Raw genomic sequence first — 18145 nt, forward strand, 5'->3', positions numbered from 1 at the left:
ATGGTGACTCCAGCACTGCCCTGGGCAGCCTGTTCAACACCCACAGCCCTTTGGGGAATAAATTGTTCCTAATTTCCAATCTAAACCTCCTTCCCCAGCTCTGTTCCCTTCTCTGAATTCACTCCAGCTCCTCAAGCTCTTGTCATGAGGTGATCCCACCACCCCCCTGGCCGCCATGTTGAGTCCTGAGGTGATTCTGGCGCCATTTTGTGTCCTGAGGTGATTCTGGCGCCATTTTGAGCCCTGAGGTGATTCTGCTGCCGCCATTTTGTGTTTTGAGGTGATTTTGGTGCCCCAGAACCACCAGAGCCCCCAAGTCTTCCCCACGTTTCGTTTAAGCCTCCAAACGTACGTCAAGCACATACACAGACACTACATATTAACCTTGTTTTTAATTGAGGAATGATAAAATGACATTCTGAAGTCAAAAATGTCAAGAAGCGTTCCGCCATCCCCCACCTACAGACAGCAGCAGCTCTAAGAGCTTCAGTTCATTTGTTGGACAGGAAAGATTAACACATTTGTTAAAAAAAAAGAAACTGTGGCATTTGACCTCTGCAATCAATCATCTTAAGTACATATAGGTTTCTTCAAATAATCTCACACCGTTATAATAGATCCCTGACGTGGCTCCGTTTGTAATTAAATGCATGTCTCACCACAGCTGTACAGAAATTCCTGTCTTTTGGCATGAAATATGTAATTAAAGGTATGAGGAATGCTTGTTTTTTACTTGAGTCTGGACAAACTGTGAAGAATCAAACCACCCTAAACTGCTTCAGCAGCAAAACCAAAATGCAATATTGTGATAACTAACACCGCCCTCCTGAACCCAGCACAAAGCACCGAATTTAACCAAGACTTGCGGGGTTTTGTGTCCCCCTCAGCTTTGAAATGCAGCCCAAAATTACCAGTAAAACGTTGTGGTTCGGGTACTGAAGGTTACATGAGCGCCATCAGGATGTAAATGAGTTGTAAGCGGGGAGTCAAATCCCCCCAAATCACCTTTGTGACAGAAATGTTGTCCGTCCCGTCCGTAGTCCATCTGTCCTTCCCGACGGGCACGACCGCCTCTGAAAACAGACAATTCTCATCTCTCCAGCTGGGCTTTCTTGCCAGATTTTCTTCCCTTAAAATACTCTCCATTTTGACTACAAATAGAACAGAAAGATGCCTAAAAAGATACTTAAATACGAACATTGACTTAAACGACGCTGCGTGGAGACAAACTGTGAACCAACTATCTAAAACTGCTCCTTTGGTTCGCTCATCTTCCTCCTTTTCGGCAGCACGTCTTGACTGGACGAGAGCTCAAAGTGATGAACCTGGGGACGGAACGGGTACAATTGGGGAGCTGCGTTAATTACATCGACACTCGGCTTTTAACTCTGGTTTTTTGACGCTAAGAATCCAAATGTGTTGAGTTTAATGTGAATTTTAGAAACGGTGACAATTTCATTCTGTCAGTGTGAAATGTGTTGGAGTTTTACGCGGTGTTTGGAACAGAAAAAGGCTTAAAAAGGAACAGAAATGAAAAGAACTAGAGAAAAAAGCGGCACTAACAGTGCTGGTTTGAAATATCTTCCCGCTTCTTGTCCTGCTCTCTGACATGTGAAGTTCAGCCGTCTTACTCGCCAAACGATCGACCTACACAATTAGAAAAGAGTTTTAATCAACCTTTAAAGCAGTTTGGGTCTGTCGGGATTAGCAGAGAATCTCCTGTTAGGCAGAACGTGTAGCTACGGTGGTTTATAAACATGGAAATGGTGTTCCCATTTCTCTTCATTACAGTCAGACCATCTGCTCGGTGTGAAAACTCCATCACAGAGGAACAGCCTTGTGCTATTTCTTTAGAAAAACACTGGAAAATACAAGTGTAAAGGTATTTTACTGCTGGGAATGCTGCTAATAAACCATTAGTTACTTATTCATCACTCCAAGTAGAGAAGCAGCTTCACAAAAGCTCAAGTACAAGCTTAAGACGACAGAGCGCGGTTCTCATACCTGAGGATTAGAAACACACAGGCCCTGGCTCCCTCCGGCCTTCGTCACTTCGTCCTCTTCACAAGGTAAATTTGGCTCTGTAAAAGTCGTTAAAACTAATAAAGCCCATTTTTGACAGCACACTCGCGGCCTCTTCCCAACATATAACCTGTTAAATTCAGCACATCTGATGGAAATGAAATGAAGACCAGGATTTCAGCACAAACCACGCACTTGCGAACAAAGCGCTTCACAGAACGAAGCTACAATAGGAAATAAAGACACAGCGACGTATGTGCGGAAAACAGGATGTAAAATTGAATATAGCGGTCCACGTCAGAAAATGGGGGGTTCCTTTTAGTAACATTAGGAAAAAAGAGGCACAAACCCAAGAGACTTGAAAAAACCTCCATAAATGTTACCTTGAGCTTCTGAAATATTGATATTATTCCTTTCTTCCACTTTATTATCCAAGACGGGATCTTCCTAGATCAAGAAAAGGATTTCTCACTTACTGCAGACAACTGAGAGGGTTTGCGCTCAGGTTCTTGGGGCCAGAGCTTACGAGGTGGATCCTCAGCGGAACAAATGGATTGATAATTGGACATGGAATGTACCGGCCAGCTGAGCGTTATTAACGCAAGCACGCAGCTGATTAAACTACCAAAAAACCAAAAGAGTAAAACAATACTAACAAAATGTTTGCGCTCTTACATTCACGTCCTGGTTCTCGCGTTCCGGCTCGTCCCCGTCCACCCTGAGCTCCCGCAGCGGGACGCTGTTCTCCCCGTGCTTGAAGATGCTTTTGTCCACGTGCTCCATGCGCTGTTTCTCGGTCGTGACCTTGACCTTGAGCATGTGGAAGGGGGTGGGCACCTCGCCCACGTTCAGGTACAGCGGCTCCCCCTCGAACACCATCCCCTCGCACTCGCCCTCCTTGAAGCCGGGCGGCTGGTAATCGGACGGCGTCACTGCCGGGAGAAACTCGGTCAGCGCGGTGGAAGGCGACACGTCGCTCTCGGCGGGCGCAGGCTTTACGGAGCTCTACCTTCGTCGTAATAGAACAGCTTCATGGTCAGGCAGACGTCGTTGGGCAGCGGGCTCAGGCTTTGCATCAGCACGTAGATCTTGCGGATGAGCAGGATACTCGCTTTCTTGGTGTCTGCACACGTGATCGTGGAATCGTTCCTTTTATCCTTACTAAAAAGTTTAACAGTGAGTATCATCTTTTGAGCAGATATTTGAAAATACGAGCATCGTGATTCACTGAGCTAAAAATACACGTCGAAAATAATATATGTTGACAAAACGACTCTGGAGAATTAAAAAAGGCAACACCAAAAGGAGTTTTCAGAGTGTAAATGGAGGGTAAAACTACCAAGCAGAATAAATTCACCTGCTGAAATCCAGGAGGGGCCCGTTGTGGGTGTACTTGAACTTGAAGTGGTAACACTCTGTAATTGTCTGCAAGGAAACCCCGTCGCTATTAAACTACTGCTGATTCTGTCTGGTAATTAAATAGCAACAGCCCAAGTCCTGCCCGACCCACTCGCGTGCACCGACCGCAGCCTCCTAACGCTGGAACAATTAACAGGATTCAGGGGAGGAATCGGCATCAAATACAAAACTCTCCGGAATTTTCCAGGAATCACCCCGATCAAATATTTCGAATCATCAGCCGAAGTTTTTAGAGCATTCACTGAGGTTTCAACCCCTATGAAAACGTTTGGCACACGGAACAGACATCGGGTGATTCTGTGGTGGCCCCCAGCGGTTCGTTAAAGGTTAATTAAGAGTCCCATCAACTCGTTACGCAGAGTTCGGCCAACGTGTCTCGACAGGATTCAACTCTGCGCCTGAGCACAACGTGACACTACACGTTCAAAGGCAGTTCTTACACCCGGCATTTTAAGATATACATTTTAAAGTGCGTTAATGTGAATTAAAGCCCTACTGCGTGTATACACACTTCACTATGTCCCTGCTATCCTCGTTCAGATGGTGAAATATTCCCGCAGATTTACCTGAGGATCTTCTGGATGCGTGTAGACCTGTGTTGTTAAAACAAAAAGCAGAGTGAGAACTGTACGTTCCTCTAAGCATCTCCCTAAAAACCACGTCCCTTCCATCTCCCAGATACTCACTGCCAGGACAATCATCCTCAGCTGTCGGAAGCGTAATTAGAGAGAGAAAAAGAACATTACATGTATTTGTAGCTCCTCCCTGCTCACCAACCAAACCAGACAACTGGGGCCTGTTTGAAGAGAAACCTCTTCGTGTTTGGCTCCTTTTCTGTTTAATAAAGGGCTTAATAACGGAAGGAAAACCCGACATAACCCTGACTAGGAGTGTTTTACAAAGAACGTTATCTGGGATGCCTGTGCATCCCGCGCTGTAGCCAACTGCTTTGACATGGCTTAAACCACCAATCCCCCGTCCACAAAAAGGGCTGCAAAGCTGAGTCTGGCAACTCCAGGCCCGTCAGCCTGAGCCCGGTGCCTGGCAGGGCTATGGGGCAGATCATCCTGAACGCAACCACACAGCACCTTCATGGACAAGGGACCAGCCCCAGCCGGCATGGGCTTGGGAGGGGCAGGTCCTGTCTGGCCAACCTGATCCTTTATGCTCAGGTGACCCAGCCGGTGGATGAGGGGAAAGCCGTGGACGTGGTCTGTCTGCACTTCAGCAAGGCCTTTGACGCTGTCTCCCATCATATACTCCTGCAAAAGCTGGGAGCCCGTGGCTTGGACTAGTGGGTTAAGAACTGGCTGGAGGGCCGGGCCCAGAGAGTGCTGGGGAATGGGGCTGCATCCAGTCACCAGTGGTGTCCCCAGGGGTCAGGGTTGGGTCCAGTCCTGTTTAACATCTTTATTCATGATTTAGATGAGGGGATTGAGACCATCATCAGCAAATTTGCTGCTGACACTGAGTTGGGAGGGAGTGTTGACCTGCTGGAAGGACGGAGGGCTCTGCAGAGGGATCTGGATAGACTGGAAAAATGGGCTGATTCCAATGGGATGAAGCTCAACAAGGCCAAGTGGCGGGTGCTGCACTTTGGCCACAACAACCCCCTGCAGCTCCAGGCTGGGCACAGAGTGGCTGGAGAGCAGTCAGGCAGAAAGGGACCTGGGGGACTAATGGACAGGAAGCTCAACAGGAGCCACCAGTGTGCCCAGGTGGGGATTGGGCTCTTCTCCCAGGCATCAGCAATAGGACAAGGGGCCATGGGCTTCAGCTTAAATTGAGGCTGGAGATGAGAAAGCAATTCTGTGCAGAGAGTGGTCAGGATTGGAATGGCTGCCCAGGGAGGTGCTGGACTCACCGGCCATGGAGGGTTTTAAACTGAGACTGGACATGGCACTTAGTGCCAAGATCTAGTAAACAGACTGGAGTTGGACCAAGGGTTGGACTGGGTGATCCCTGAGGCCTTTTCCAACCCCGTCCATTCTGTGATTCTGTTTTGATGCATTTAAAATAGCTCAAGGATACTGGAAGACTTACGTATTTCTTCTGCAAGGCGTCGTAGCACCCTAACATCCTGCAAAAATCAAATAACGTTATCCATCTACTGCTAAGTTCCGTTTGCTTTGCTTCTGACTCAACAAAGTAGCCCCAAAAATTAAATCCTGGTATTTAGCCTTAATAGATTAGAACAAAAAATAACATTGTTATTCTATTGTATTAGTTATGACACAAGCAATGACTTTGTAACACCAAATCATCCTGAGCTCTTTGCAGAATAGAACAGAATCCATAAGAAAAGAGTTTTTCAGTGAGAACATAACACAATTGTACACCTACCATTTTAAACACCCGACACACGTATTCATTCATCAGGTTGTAAATAAATACTTCAGCTGAGCGTCAATATCGCATCTTTCAGAACTCCGTGCTCTGGAAGCGTTAGACATACGCACGGTGATTAACGAACGTACCATTTCACCAGCTGAGTGGAGCCAGGACAGTTCTTGTCTTCCCTCAGAATTTTGACGCAGACATCTCAAAAAATAAGAAAAGACACGTGCGTATTTACTGAGGACAAAATGCAGCTGCATCACTAACAAAGCGCAGCTCGCTCCCTGCAAGTTTACAGCTAAAATTCACTTTATTGACAGGTGCAAGCAGAGTTTTAATTGCTGAGTTAGCACCATGGCAATCTAACAAGATTAAACTATGAATGCGTTAGCGTAGTTTTGATTAGTCACTGAAAATGCCTTTGACCACTTAGATGACTAAGTAGCTTTAAAAAACGCCTGTTAACAACACTATGAGGATGGATTTTGCAAAGAAAACAGCGCATTACCGTCCATGTATCTGGTTCCATAGGCGCTTTCGGGGAAGATCCCCCTGAGGTAGGTGATGCAGGACACGGCCACGGCCAAGAGCCGCTTCACCAGCATCAGCGACTGCTGCTCCGTGGAGATCTTGGTGGGAAACACAACCGCGCTCTGCAAATTCTATTAGAAAAAAGACAAGACCAGCCTCTGCGCACAACAATAAACCTGCACGCTCTAAAACCCGCTCCAACGCCCGCTTAATGCTTTAATTTAATTGAAAAGCATTGATTTGTCATTTATAAAGCTAAACATATTCTTAATACTTGGCGTTACGATGTTTTTAGGACACGCATGCATGACCACAAAGCTCTAAGCCTTCTGTTAAGCATCTTTATTCACAGTTATGACACTGAATTAGCCTGTAGTTTCCAGGTGAATAAATACAGAGCACCTGGGTGCGCTATTTCAGCTAAAATCCACCCATTTTTCCAACTCAACGAGCACGCTGTGATAAAACAGGCAGGGAAATCATACCACGCAATTCCGCTGCTTCTGAGCCGTTGCCATTTCGCAGGTAACCTAAGGAGAGGGTCCCCACATTGAAGTCACCTCCAGCCAAAGCCTTTGGGAAAGACCTCCGGGCTGGCGCTGTTTTCCTCTGTAATGATTAATAATTACTAATATGTACTATTATGTGTGAATGGTATGTGTAAATAATTTAGTATTGGGGAATGAGACCCCCCCTTCTTCTTGTTGAGCCACGTTTTGATCTGGCCTTTAACCCTCAGCACCACAAGCCTTTTAAAAATGAAACGTTTCCATGCCCCAAAACGTACAAAACACCTTTATTAAGCGGGTTTGAGCAGGAACTGAGCCTCCACAAACCCGCCTGGTCTCGCTCTATGGCCGAGAGAACCGCACAACCACAGGAGCCCCTTCCCAGCACTATCACCCCTAGAAAACACAACCTGCCTCCCCAATGTACAAAGGGCACGCATAAACTGAGCCGCAATGCGAGAACAGAGGGTAAAACCCCGCAGGGGGGGGAAGAAACACACACAAGGCTCACGCCTCTGCTCACAGCGCCTCCACAGGCCGCGCCGCCTCACTGACAGGCGGCGCTCAGCGGCCCCCCCCGGCTTTTATAGGGCGAGGGGCCGTGTGCAAAGCGGGGGGCGTGGCTTAGGCGCGGGGCAGGCCGCGCCGCGGGCCGTGCGCAGCGCCGCGCGTGGCGCGTTTCCCCCTCACTCCGCAAGATGGCGGCGAATCCAGCAGAGGAGCCGGGTTGAAGTTCAACCTCCGCGTTCTCTCAGCTCGTTAGTCCGGCTAAAGGCAAAAGTTATTCACGGCTGTTGGCTAAAGGTTTTTTCCAACCAAAATGATTCTGTGATTTGATTTTTTAAGCTGGCTTGTGGGTCTTACGTCAATGTCACTGACGCTTAATGTGAATAAAAGGTGGTAGTGAGTGTGTCGACCACACATGAAGACCTTCAGAGTTTGTTTTACCTCGCTGATGCAAGCGATTGCGCTGTGTGGGTGTGAGGGCAACTCCAAGTGCTGGTGACAGCGGCTGCATTTCTTGGAATTATAGAACAGTTTGTGTTGAAGGGACGTTTAAAGCCCCCCAGTGCCCCCCTGCCATGACAGGGACATCGTCACCAGCTCAGGGTGCTCAGAGCCCGTCCAGCCTGGCCTGGGATGTCTCAGGGATGGTTCATCTACCTCCTCTCTGGGTACCTGGGCCAGGCTCTCACCACCCTCAGGGCAACAATTTCCTTCTATCCAGCCTCAATCTCCCCTCTTTTAATTTAAAACTGTCACCCCTTGTCCTATTGATGGCAAGTTAAATTTCTGTGTCATTATCACCAAAACTTGCCTCAAGTTGAAACCACCGAGAGTGGCGACTTCCCAGCCGGCTGGCGGCAGTGGGGTGGTCACAGAATCACGGAATCACAGAATAAACTTGGTTGGAATTTCCCCTCAAGCTCATGGAGTCCAACCAGAACCCACCCTGGCATTAAACATGTCCCTGAGAACCTCATCTGTGTGTTTAACCCCTCCAGGACGGCGACTCCAGCACTGCCCTGGGCAGCCTGTTCAACACCCACAGCCCTTTGGGGAGAAATCACCCCAGATTAACAACCTCAACCTCTCCTGGTGCAACTTGAGGCCGTTTTTTCTCCCCATTCTCCCCTCAGGACCAAACCCAACCGGGTTGGGGCGGTGTTGGCGTGTCCCTTGGTCACCGCAGCCCGTGTCACAGAGACCCCGTGTCACACAGACCCCTCCTCATCACAGTCTCGCTCCCCAGACTCTTCGCTTCCCGGTCGGAAACATCAAAATCCTTCCCCCGGCGGCCTCGGGCGCTGAGACAAAGCAACAACATGACGGACCTGGGAGCGCTGGTCACCAACATCGAGCTGAGCAGCCGGGCCGGCGGCCGCAGCACCGTCACCTTTCCCACCCTCAAGGAGCTTTCGGTCACGGGTGAGGAATGTGGCGTCCAGCTGTGGCCCCTCAGCTCCAGCAGGACAGGGAACTGCTGCAGAGAGTCCAGCGCAGCCACCAAGATGCTGGAGGGAGTGGAGCATCTCCCGTGTGAGGAAAGGCTGAGGGAGCTGGGGCTCTGGAGCTGGACAAGAGGAGCCTGAGGGGGGACTCATTGCTGGGGATCAAGATGGAAAGGGGCAGTGTCAGGAGGATGGAGCCAGGCTCTTCTGGTGACAACCAGGGACAGGACAAGGGGCAATGGGTGCAAACTGCAACACAGGAGGTTCCGCTGGAAGATGAGAAGCAACTTGTTGGGGTGAGGGTGGCAGAGCCTGGCCCAGGCTGCCCAGGGGGTTGTGGAGTCTCCTTCTGTGCAGACATTCCAACCCGCCTGGACACCTTCCTGTGTCACCTCATCTGGGTGTTCCTGCTCCATGGGGGGATTGCACTGGATGAGCTTTCCAGGGCCCTTCAACCCCTCACATTCTGGGGTTCTGTGGGCTCTCTGACCAGCATCACTGTGGACAAAACAAACGGCACAAATCACTGTGGGACGGGGGTTTGGTCCCCGTGGGACACGCAGCCTCCCCTGCACCCCAGGGACACGTTTCCCTCAGCAGCGCGTCCCCTTCTCTTGTTAGAGAAGCTCCTTTTCCTCAGGCTTCCCATAGCAGAGCCTGACACATGCATTCCAGAGATTCTTCCGGAATAAATGGTTGATTTGCGGGCGCAGCGTGGAGCTGGTGCCTCCTGAGCCGGGACCCTCAGCACAAACAAACCGGACGTTTCTACCCACCCGTCCCTCTGGGCAACTGCAAAAGTGGAGTCTGGGCTCTCCCCGTTCTGAACTTGAGCTTTTCATTTCTAATCAGAGATTAAAGTTCTGACCTTCAGTTGCTCTTTTGCACCCGCCGCTGGAGAAAATGAGCCCTTGGTAACCAAAACATCCTCCTGTTGGCCGCAGTTTGTTCCTTCCCGTGTCTCCGAGGACGCGGCTCCTTTCTCCTCCAGCTCAAAGGCTCCGTGGCCTTTTTAACTTAACGCACAAAGTTTAGAAGTTCACAGCTCGCAGAAGTTACGCTGAGCAAACCTATGCAAAGCAAATTCTATCTAAGTTTCCAGCCAAGTTCTGTAAGAAGCGGCATCCCAAGCGATCCCCGACGACCCCGTCTCCGACGCGCTGGCGGGACGCGAGCTGCTCGACGTGTCTTCTTCCTGCTTTCCAGATGTCGTTGCTATTTGGAGCCGCGTGTCCGAGCACGTCCAGCAGCAGCTCATGCAGAAAAAGGTGGGATCCTACCCCGCGAATTTGCCATAAAAGTGCCAAAGCTTCTCCCTAAAGCGACAGACATAAAATATGTATTTTTTACATAGCAACACAGAAATCAAAGCCCGGTTGGGGTGTGCAAAGGCGCTCCGCGCCAGGGCACGAAGCTCTCGCGAGCCCCCGGCTTTTTCAGCCTATGGATTCTCGCCCCTTGTGCTCTCTGCGCAGCCCCGCGCGGCCAGTGTGGCGGGACTGGGCACGTTCCACATTCAGAAGTGGCTCTCGTTCGAGGACGGCGCGGTGCTGACGTTCCACAGGCCCGTGTTCGCGCTGGCCGGGGCCGTCGCGCAGGTCCGTGAGCTGCAACACGCCTCCATTCCTGCTCCTGGTAAGAGAAATGGCGTTACCCGTGTTCCCCTGTGTCCGTACACGAGGGTTTTGTGCTGGTTGCTGTTCAGAAGCGATGGTGACGCACCAGAAGTGCCCGGAGAACCTCTGCGGGACGACACAGCCACCAAATAACGCCTCGAAAGGGGCCGTTTGTTTCAGACTAATTAGGCCATTCCTCCACAATCTGCTTTAGCAACCGGCGTTGTGTCAGTGCGCTGTTTGCTTTGTAGGACGGTGGTTTATCAGAACCATAAAGCCGTTGAGATGACGCTGATGCTCTGCTCTTGCACCAGACCCCGTGGAGGCAAATGCCCACGAGCCCCTAGAGCTGCTTGGATGCAGCAAAGCGGGTGAAAATCGGGTGTAGAAAGCCTGGAATGAGAGATGGAAATTACAGAAAATTATAGTCAGTTTTGGGCCCCTCAGGACGAGAAAGAGCTTGAGGTGCTGGAGTGAGATCAGAGAAGGGAACGGAGCTGGGGAAGGAGGTTTAGATTGGAAATTTGGGGTGATTTCTCCCCAAAGGGCTGTGGGTGTTGAACAGGCTGCCCAGGGCAGTGCTGGAGTCGCCATCCTGGAGGGGTTGAACACACAGATGAGGTTCCCAGGGACACATTTAGTGCCAGGGTGGGTAATGCTTGGGCTCGATCTTAAAGCTCCTGCCGAAACGATTCTGTGATTCTACGATTTCCGCCCTATTAAACCACTGGTGACGCTTTGCTCAAGTGCTGGGTTACAATCGCCCTTCTCTGTTCCAGATGAGATGAAGACAGTGTCCGTGAGCCACAGGAAGATCCGCTCGGACGTCCCGTATCCCGAGCAGCTCGTGCAGAACTGCATGCAGGAGACCCTCGACTTTTTCTACTTCATCCTCACCAACAGAGAAGACGCGGACTTCACGTTAAAGGGCCTCGGCACCCTCGCTATCCGCGGCACAGCGGCGACCATGGCGTTTTCCGAAGACTTTTTACTCACCCTCAACAAGTCTACGTACGTGGTAGAGAAGCTGCTCACTGTAAGTGTTTTTCCAGTGCTGCTTCAAGTGGGTTTGACATCCCACAAGGGAAACTGAGTCCTGCTGGCCTGTAACCCGCTGGGTCAGGAAATTTGGGGTGATTTCTCCCCAAAGGGCTGTGGGTGTTGAACAGGCTGCCCAGGGCAGTGCTGGAGTCGCCATCCTGGAGGGGTTAAACACACAGATGAGGTTCTCAGGGCCAGGGGTGGGTTAATGGTTGGACTCAGTGATTTTAAAGCTCTTTTCCACCCAAAATGACTCAGGGATTCGATGATTCTAACGCAAACCAGCTCAGCACAGCCAGCAAGCCATGCTCGCGTTGGCCTCCATGGCCTTCTTCCCTGGTGAACGAGGCGTCTCCTGCCTCACGCTGTCAACTCTTGTCCATACAAAACACCTAGTGACGCCCCTCGCCCTGGCAGACGATTTGCTGCGCAGCTCGTTTATTTTAGCGAGGGGCTGAGGCGCTTGGCGAGAGTCTTGCCAAGAAGCCACTGATTCTTGGGAGCTACGGAAAGGCCGTTGTGAGCGTTGAGCTCGTTTCCCTGGGGTCACGTCAGGTGTTTCTGTCCCTCCCGCAGCAGAGATGGGTCACGTCGGACAGGGAAGTCGCCTTCGCCCCGAGCCGCTTTGGCCGCGTCCACCAGTTTCCACAGTGAGTACGTTTGGTAGCGCTCGGTCAAATTACCGGTTTGCAGTTGATTTCAACCTTGGTTTTGCTTAGTGTGTAGTTACGCGTCCGCCGTTACTGCTCGTGGTTTGCATTCGACAGTTCGCCCATCGCAGGGACCTGGTTTGCTGGGCAGAGGGGTTTAGACAACCCGAGAGCTCCGTCTGCTCCTCTTCCCAAACATTCCGCAGAATAAGATCCTGATGGTTCCGTTGCATTGAATACAACACGGCAAGCTGCTCCTACAGGGTGGATCAAAGACCAGAATCGGTGTTGTTCCTGGGCCTTTTGTGAATCTCACGGGAATCAAAGTATCTCCAAAACGCTTTCTGGGGTCACAATGGCCATTCTGTCACAGGCCAGGACATGATGTTGACTCTATAGAGACCTCATGGTTCATCTGGCGACAAAGCCCTTTTCTCAAACGGTGCCTTCTTCCTATTCCCAGGTTTGAGATCCGGGCAGTGCCTCGGGGGGCTGCTCGCACAGACGAATTCAGAGTGTTCGAGAGTCTTTTGAGCAGCATGGGACTAGGAGGTAACGTTAGCGCCCGACTGCAGGCACAGGTCTCCACGGCGGGTGGCTGTTTATGCCCTGGCTACAATAGATGCCTTGGAAATGTGGGGTGATTTCTCCCCAAAGGGCTGTGGGTGTTGAACAGGCTGCCCAGGGCAGTGCTGGAGTCGCCATCCTGGAGGGGTTGAAATACACAGAGATGAGGTTCTCAGGGTGTGTTAACACTTGGACTTCATGATCTTAAAGCTCTTTTCCAACCCAAATGATTCTGTAATTCTATGGGAACATCAGACCTATAATGTATTTAAGTTGGATGCGCCATGATGGCAAATTTTTGTGCACCAAACACGTAAGCGACGCCAAGAAATCGTTCCCCTGAAAGCCTGAAACGGGCTCGACCACTGCAGAGCAGAATCTGCGCCTCCTCCCGCCCGCCCTAAGAGGTTTTCTCGTTCCGCGCCTGCAGTGGCCGTTCAGCGCGTCCTACAGCTGCTGAGGAAGGGCCGTTCTCCAGAGCGCCCGGCCAGAGCGGGGGCGCAGGAAGAAACCCACGAGGAAACGGAGAGAAAAGGGTCTTCGGGCAGGTGAGACCCCAAACAGAGCGGCCTCAGGAGCAGAGGAAACGGCCTCGAGTTGCGCTGGGGAGGCTGAGGGTCGAAATTTGGGGTGATTTCTCCCCAAAGGGCTGTGGGTGTTGAACAGGCTGCCCAGGGCAGTGCTGGAGTCGCCATCCCTGGAGGGGTTAAACACACAGATGAGGTTCTCAGGGACACGAGTGGATTAATGCTTGGACTCCATGATTTTCAAGCTCTTTTCCACCCCAAACGGTTTGATTTCCAGGCTGTTGCGGCTCCGCGCGAGCAGGGATGGAGGGCGGCACGGAGAATCTCTTTCTGGGAGCCCCGAATTTCCGTGGCCTGCTCCCGAACAGGGGCACACAGGACAGGTACGACGCGTGGGTTGGGACAACTGTAGCACCAGGTTGTAGGAAATGAGCTGGGGATGTCTTAGGAGACATGTCTTAGGTCTGTGTCTTAGGAGAAACAGGTCTATAAAGAAATAGGCAGATGCTGATTCTGAGTAGATCTTTTGCTAGAGATGGCTCATTTTCCCATTCAGTTACCTGTTTTGGGTATTGCTCATCTCAGAAAAGGAACCATCGCCCGTTTCAATAGGTAGATCTTCGATGCCTTAGTTCATTGAAGAGCTTTCTGGTTGCATCTGTGAGAACCGTCTGTCGACAGGAACTGGAAAAAAAGGAAGATGAGAGAAAGAAGAGCATTATTTAAAGAAAAGATGAGAGTAACCGGTGCTATTGCATTTCTGGGTCCCTGTAGAAAAGACAATCTGTGTTTGGGCTGAACAGCAGAAGGAAACTGGAGGCGTCCACGGCCAGATGGAGGGAGAAAGAAGAGAACGGAAGGGCAGGAGCGGTCACGTCGCCTCAGCAGCGAGCGGGGAGAGGCGGCGGCGGGACGCGGGTGCGGAGCATGAACAGGACGCTGTTTTCTGGGGGGCAGCACCGCGTTGGGAAGGTCCCTGAGACGTCACATTGTTTTTGCTCCACCTGTGGCAAGAGTAGCTTCTCCCTTTTAAAAACCAGCCCGGGCCACAGATTTCTGTGAGTCTGTGATTTCTGAGAGTCTGTGATTTCTGTGATTGATTTCTGTGCTGTGTCTTGCAGCTGCCCCAGGAGGAGGAGGACGAGTCCGGCTCTGATGAAGCACAATATCTACAGATGGCCTGGACCGAGGCCAGGAGGAAGTTTCGAGCCGAGCTGGAAAGCTTAGGGGACGTTAAAAAATGGCTGAGCAACAAACCCTCCCTCAGCGCCCAAGAAATAAGATACTTGCGAAGAATAAAGGCCAACAGGAGGGCTGCTCTCGAGGCGGCCGCGACCGGCAGCCTGGACGTAAGTACGGAATTGCCTGGGAAACAGCGTCTGGCGCTGCTCTATCGCAGCTGGCGGCACATTAACAGGTAACAGTGATCGCAGGGACACGGGGCAGAGTTAAATTCAGGTTATGGTTGGACTCAGTGACTTTAAAGCTCTTTCCCAAGCAAAACGGTTCTCTGATTGCCTCACGGACTTGGCGGAATCACCGCTCAGTAATGCTGTGAAAAGGATGTTCAGGTTTATCAGGGTTTAGCATTGAGGAGAGGAGGGGAGGGGAGAGGAGAGGAGGGGAGGGGAGGGTGGGGGAGGGGAGGGGAGGGGAGGGGAGGGGAGGGGAGGGGAGGGGAGGGGAGGGGAGGGGAGGGGAGGGGAGAGAGTTTGATCAGGTTATATAGTCTTAAACTGTTGATTTTGTAGTTACATTATTTATACGTGGGTAATTATAGTTAGATTACACGCTGCTTACATTTCTCTAGCTAATACGCGATTGGTTGCTATCTTAGACACTCCTCACCTCCCATGTCTCGCCACAAACTACCTTCTCATTCTCCTCTTGCTTCATCAGCTTTCTCCCCATTCTGTGTGGTCAAGGACGTTCCAGTGACCCCTCACCTGTGGCCTGGGTCAGCTCGGTGCATCTCGCTCACTGCGCGGGTGCCCATTTGTTTCCAGAAACCATCCCCCGGCGCGGCAACTGTTTGCACACACTCTGGAGACCAATCCCTCCCTGTAGCTGCTGCTCCGGGACCCCCACATCCTCACCAGGACCTGCCCTTCCCTTGCAGGACGCAGACAGCCCCAGAGAACACGAGAAGAGCCGCGTGGCGCGGTGCGGGGACGGCCCCATCGACAAGCACTGCCTGCCCTCCACCGTGGCGACCGACCTGGGCGAACTGCTGGACCGGTACCGCAGGAAAGCTCTTGAGAGCTACCTGGGCAGCTCCGCGCGGTGCAGGGAGCGTGACGTTCGCATCACCGAGCCAACGCTGCAGAGAGGTAACGCCAAGGCGCTAAATCGGATGAGTTGGTGGCTCGTCCCAAGCCCGAGAGCAGGACTAATGGCGGGGGTGCTGCCGATGGGGCGTTTGCGGCGCCTGGGGGGCTGCGGCTGGTTCGGAGCAGCAAGATCATCAACATATCAAAGGGTTGTGCTTGGTTAAACCAAGACTGCAGCTCGGGAGGCGAGTTTGTGGTGATGGGGCAGGTGCAAGGTCGGGATCAGCGGGTCCGGGAACAGCCGTGGCTGAGCTGCGCCTACATGTGAGCCGAAATGGGCTCCTGGTGGCAGGGCGGGCTGTGACTGTCCCCTCTGCGCTGCTGCAGGACTGCTGCACCCGGGAGACAGGACCATGGGGGACGGAGGAGAGCTGAGGATCCGGCAGCCCGGGGGGTACTACGGCGTGGGCGGCGCTGAGGGCGCCGCAGCCGGGAGCAGCTCCAGAGCGGGACGGGAATCCCGCAGCCAGGCCAAGAAGGCGAAAAAGAGGTTTGTATAGAATCATCGAAGTGTTTTGGTTGGAAAAGCCCCACAAGATCATGGAGGCCAAACATGACCCACCCCGGCACTAAACACGTCCCTGAGAACCTCATCTGTGTGTTTAACCCCCCCAGGATGGCGACTCCAGCACTGCCCTGGGCAGCCTGTTCAACACCCACAGCCCTTTGGGGAGAAATCACCCCAAATTTCCACCCTCACCCTCCTTCCCCAGCTCCGTTCCCTTCTCTGGCCTCGCTCCAGCACCTCAAGGGCTTTCTCGGTGTGAGGGTCCCAAAACTGCCCAGAATTCGAGGTGCGGCTGGTCGGCTGGAGAACCTTTTGGAGAGGACAAATCATTGCAAAGCCGAGCACGATCTTGTGTGTTTATCCCAGCTGATGTGTTTAGATACGACAACGTCCAGGTGTCAGGGAAGTTCAGGCGCTGGCGTTCCCGGCCTCAGTCGTGTCTCGTAGGGAGCAGCACGGCTCGGGCAGAACCCCCCAGCGCTGCGAAGCCCAGCGAGCTGGTTGTTGTCACGCTCACTTTTACCCAAGCAGCAATGAATGTTATTTCTGTGAATTGTGCTTTCCTCTTGTATGTATTTATATTTTCTTTGTTTTATTCCCGTTTATTCCCACAGGTCTCTTCGCAGGAATAAGAAACAACAGTCAAGCGACAATAACTTCTGGCCGGGTCACCTCCTGGACAAGCTCTGCCTTTACTTCCCCGAAGAGCAGCAGGACAGGGCGCACCCCTTGTTCAGCCGCGTTCACCCCGCCAAACCCGCCCACCGCTGCGTCTTCTAAGCCCCCCGGCCCCGGGGCCCGCGGCTTTCAGGAGCAGCTCCCCCGCAGCTCTCTCGGAGCAGACGTGCGCAGGGCTCCGCGATCCCTCGCTCCGCTTGGGGACCCGCTGCTGCACAAATAAACGGATTCACCGCGGAGCCTCTGCTCAACATGAAGGCGTAGGGGGGAACGTGGTGTGTGAGTTTCCCACCTCGGAGAGCCCTGGAAACACCGTCCTTTTCCCAGTAAAACATTTCTAGCTTGCCTTTGGAGCAAGCAGACCGCCGCCCCCCTGCCAGCGGCTCCAGACGCCACAGGCAGGGTTTTTAGGCGGTGAAACTGAGTTTAACTCTTCAAAGCAAAGTCTACGATGCCGCCAGCAGTGCGCAGGGATAAGGCGATGCCTGCGGCGCGCTCACAGCGCTCAGCGCTGAACCGCAGGGAGGAAAACGGGACCTTCCTTATGGCTGGAGGCACCACGGTTATGCTATAGTTGAATTGAGTTTCGTGGGCTGTGCTTTGATTCTATAGACCATACCCAGGATTCCTACCTTGTCTTAAAGGCTATGCAGGTTGTAAACGAGCTCATCTTTTAGAGAACTGAAAGTTAGTACTTATCTCGAGAGAATAAGATGTGCTGAGAAGGTACATTTGCTATCATCCAAGAATTCATATAATTTCGTGAATAGTGCGCATGCGCTGTGACAAAAGGTGACAAGTACACTAGTGATGAAGACTACTTACTTCATCCTGCAGAGCCCACAACGACCACCAGAGGACACTGCGCGTGCGTAGAGGAGTTCCAAGGTGTTGCAACTGATATTGTGAAGTAATTGTGTAATCTAATGAAGATGCAATATACGCGTTGAAACTCTGCTGAATACGTATGTAACCAAATTGTATAAATACAGTGGAGTTCGACTCAGTGGTGGAAGCTTTGGGTGCGAACCCCTGGTTTCCCAGCGCTGAAATAAAGCGCCGCATAGAGCTCCGCCCGTGGTTACGTGTCCTGATTGCTGACAGCTTCTCCCAGAAAACAAAGACACAAAGAGGCTCCAAGAGCTTCTGTACAGCCCAGAAAATCTGCTCCTGGGGCCTCGTAGCCGTTGCCACTTAAAGGAATAAATCCTGTCGACAGCTGTGAACCTAAGGAGAAGTAAATCCTCTCAGTTTTGGGTCGGTCTGCTCCGAATGAAGAGAAGAACGGCTTGGAAAACACATCATGAGGAACTAGAGACTACTGACCCCCCAGCTTTGGACATGTTGAAGCCTGCACAATTAGTTGAGCCGTTTTAAAATCTGTTAGATAAAGTGTCCTTTGGCTGAACGTTGCTCGTCATACGCTAAAACGATGACACAAACGTGTAAGCAGTTGGC

At 51.8% G+C, this 18145-nt stretch overlaps 2 protein-coding genes across 10 annotated transcripts; one reads left to right on the forward strand and one right to left on the reverse strand.

Annotated features, from left to right (window-relative positions):
• Positions 1–373: 373 nt before the first annotated feature.
• HORMAD1 (HORMA domain containing 1) lies at positions 374–9989 on the reverse strand. Of its 7 annotated transcripts, none has more exons than XM_065042927.1 (14): positions 7321–8498; positions 6795–6918; positions 6287–6440; positions 5919–5982; positions 5485–5521; positions 4128–4148; positions 4008–4034; positions 3380–3447; positions 3032–3183; positions 2698–2954; positions 2406–2469; positions 2005–2081; positions 1564–1647; positions 374–1325 (listed from the first exon to the last, which is right to left on the reverse strand). In XM_065042927.1, the coding sequence occupies exons 2-14, from the start codon at positions 6825–6827 to the stop codon at positions 1245–1247; spliced, it is 1119 nt and encodes a 372-aa protein (XP_064898999.1). In that variant the 5' UTR covers positions 6828–6918; positions 7321–8498; the 3' UTR covers positions 374–1244. The 7 variants fall into 7 exon arrangements, with proteins under 7 accessions (XP_064898999.1, XP_064899000.1, XP_064899001.1 ...); XM_065042928.1 differs by having other exon boundaries at positions 374–1073; positions 1199–1325; positions 6795–8498; XM_065042929.1 differs by lacking the exons at positions 4128–4148; positions 7321–8498 and adding an exon at positions 9639–9989.
• EFCAB12 (EF-hand calcium binding domain 12) lies at positions 8572–17760 on the forward strand. Of its 3 annotated transcripts, none has more exons than XR_010468360.1 (13): positions 8572–8747; positions 9977–10038; positions 10246–10405; positions 11166–11422; positions 12004–12077; positions 12541–12629; positions 13075–13192; positions 13449–13554; positions 13946–14143; positions 14293–14588; positions 15291–15501; positions 15829–15991; positions 16624–17760. XR_010468360.1 is itself a non-coding variant. In XM_065042913.1 (13 exons), exons 1-13 carry the CDS (start codon positions 8645–8647, stop codon positions 16787–16789), a joined length of 1935 nt encoding a protein of 644 aa, XP_064898985.1. In that variant the 5' UTR covers positions 8579–8644; the 3' UTR covers positions 16790–17760. The 3 variants fall into 3 exon arrangements, 2 of the variants coding, with proteins under 2 accessions (XP_064898985.1, XP_064898986.1); XM_065042913.1 differs by having other exon boundaries at positions 8579–8747; positions 14293–14520; XM_065042914.1 differs by having other exon boundaries at positions 8579–8747; positions 13946–14089; positions 14293–14520.
• The last annotated feature ends 385 nt before the right edge of the window (positions 17761–18145 follow it).

The sequence above is a fragment of the Columba livia genome, chromosome 28 (assembly GCF_036013475.1).
Source record: "Columba livia isolate bColLiv1 breed racing homer chromosome 28, bColLiv1.pat.W.v2, whole genome shotgun sequence".
Taxonomy (NCBI): Eukaryota; Metazoa; Chordata; class Aves; order Columbiformes; family Columbidae; genus Columba; species Columba livia.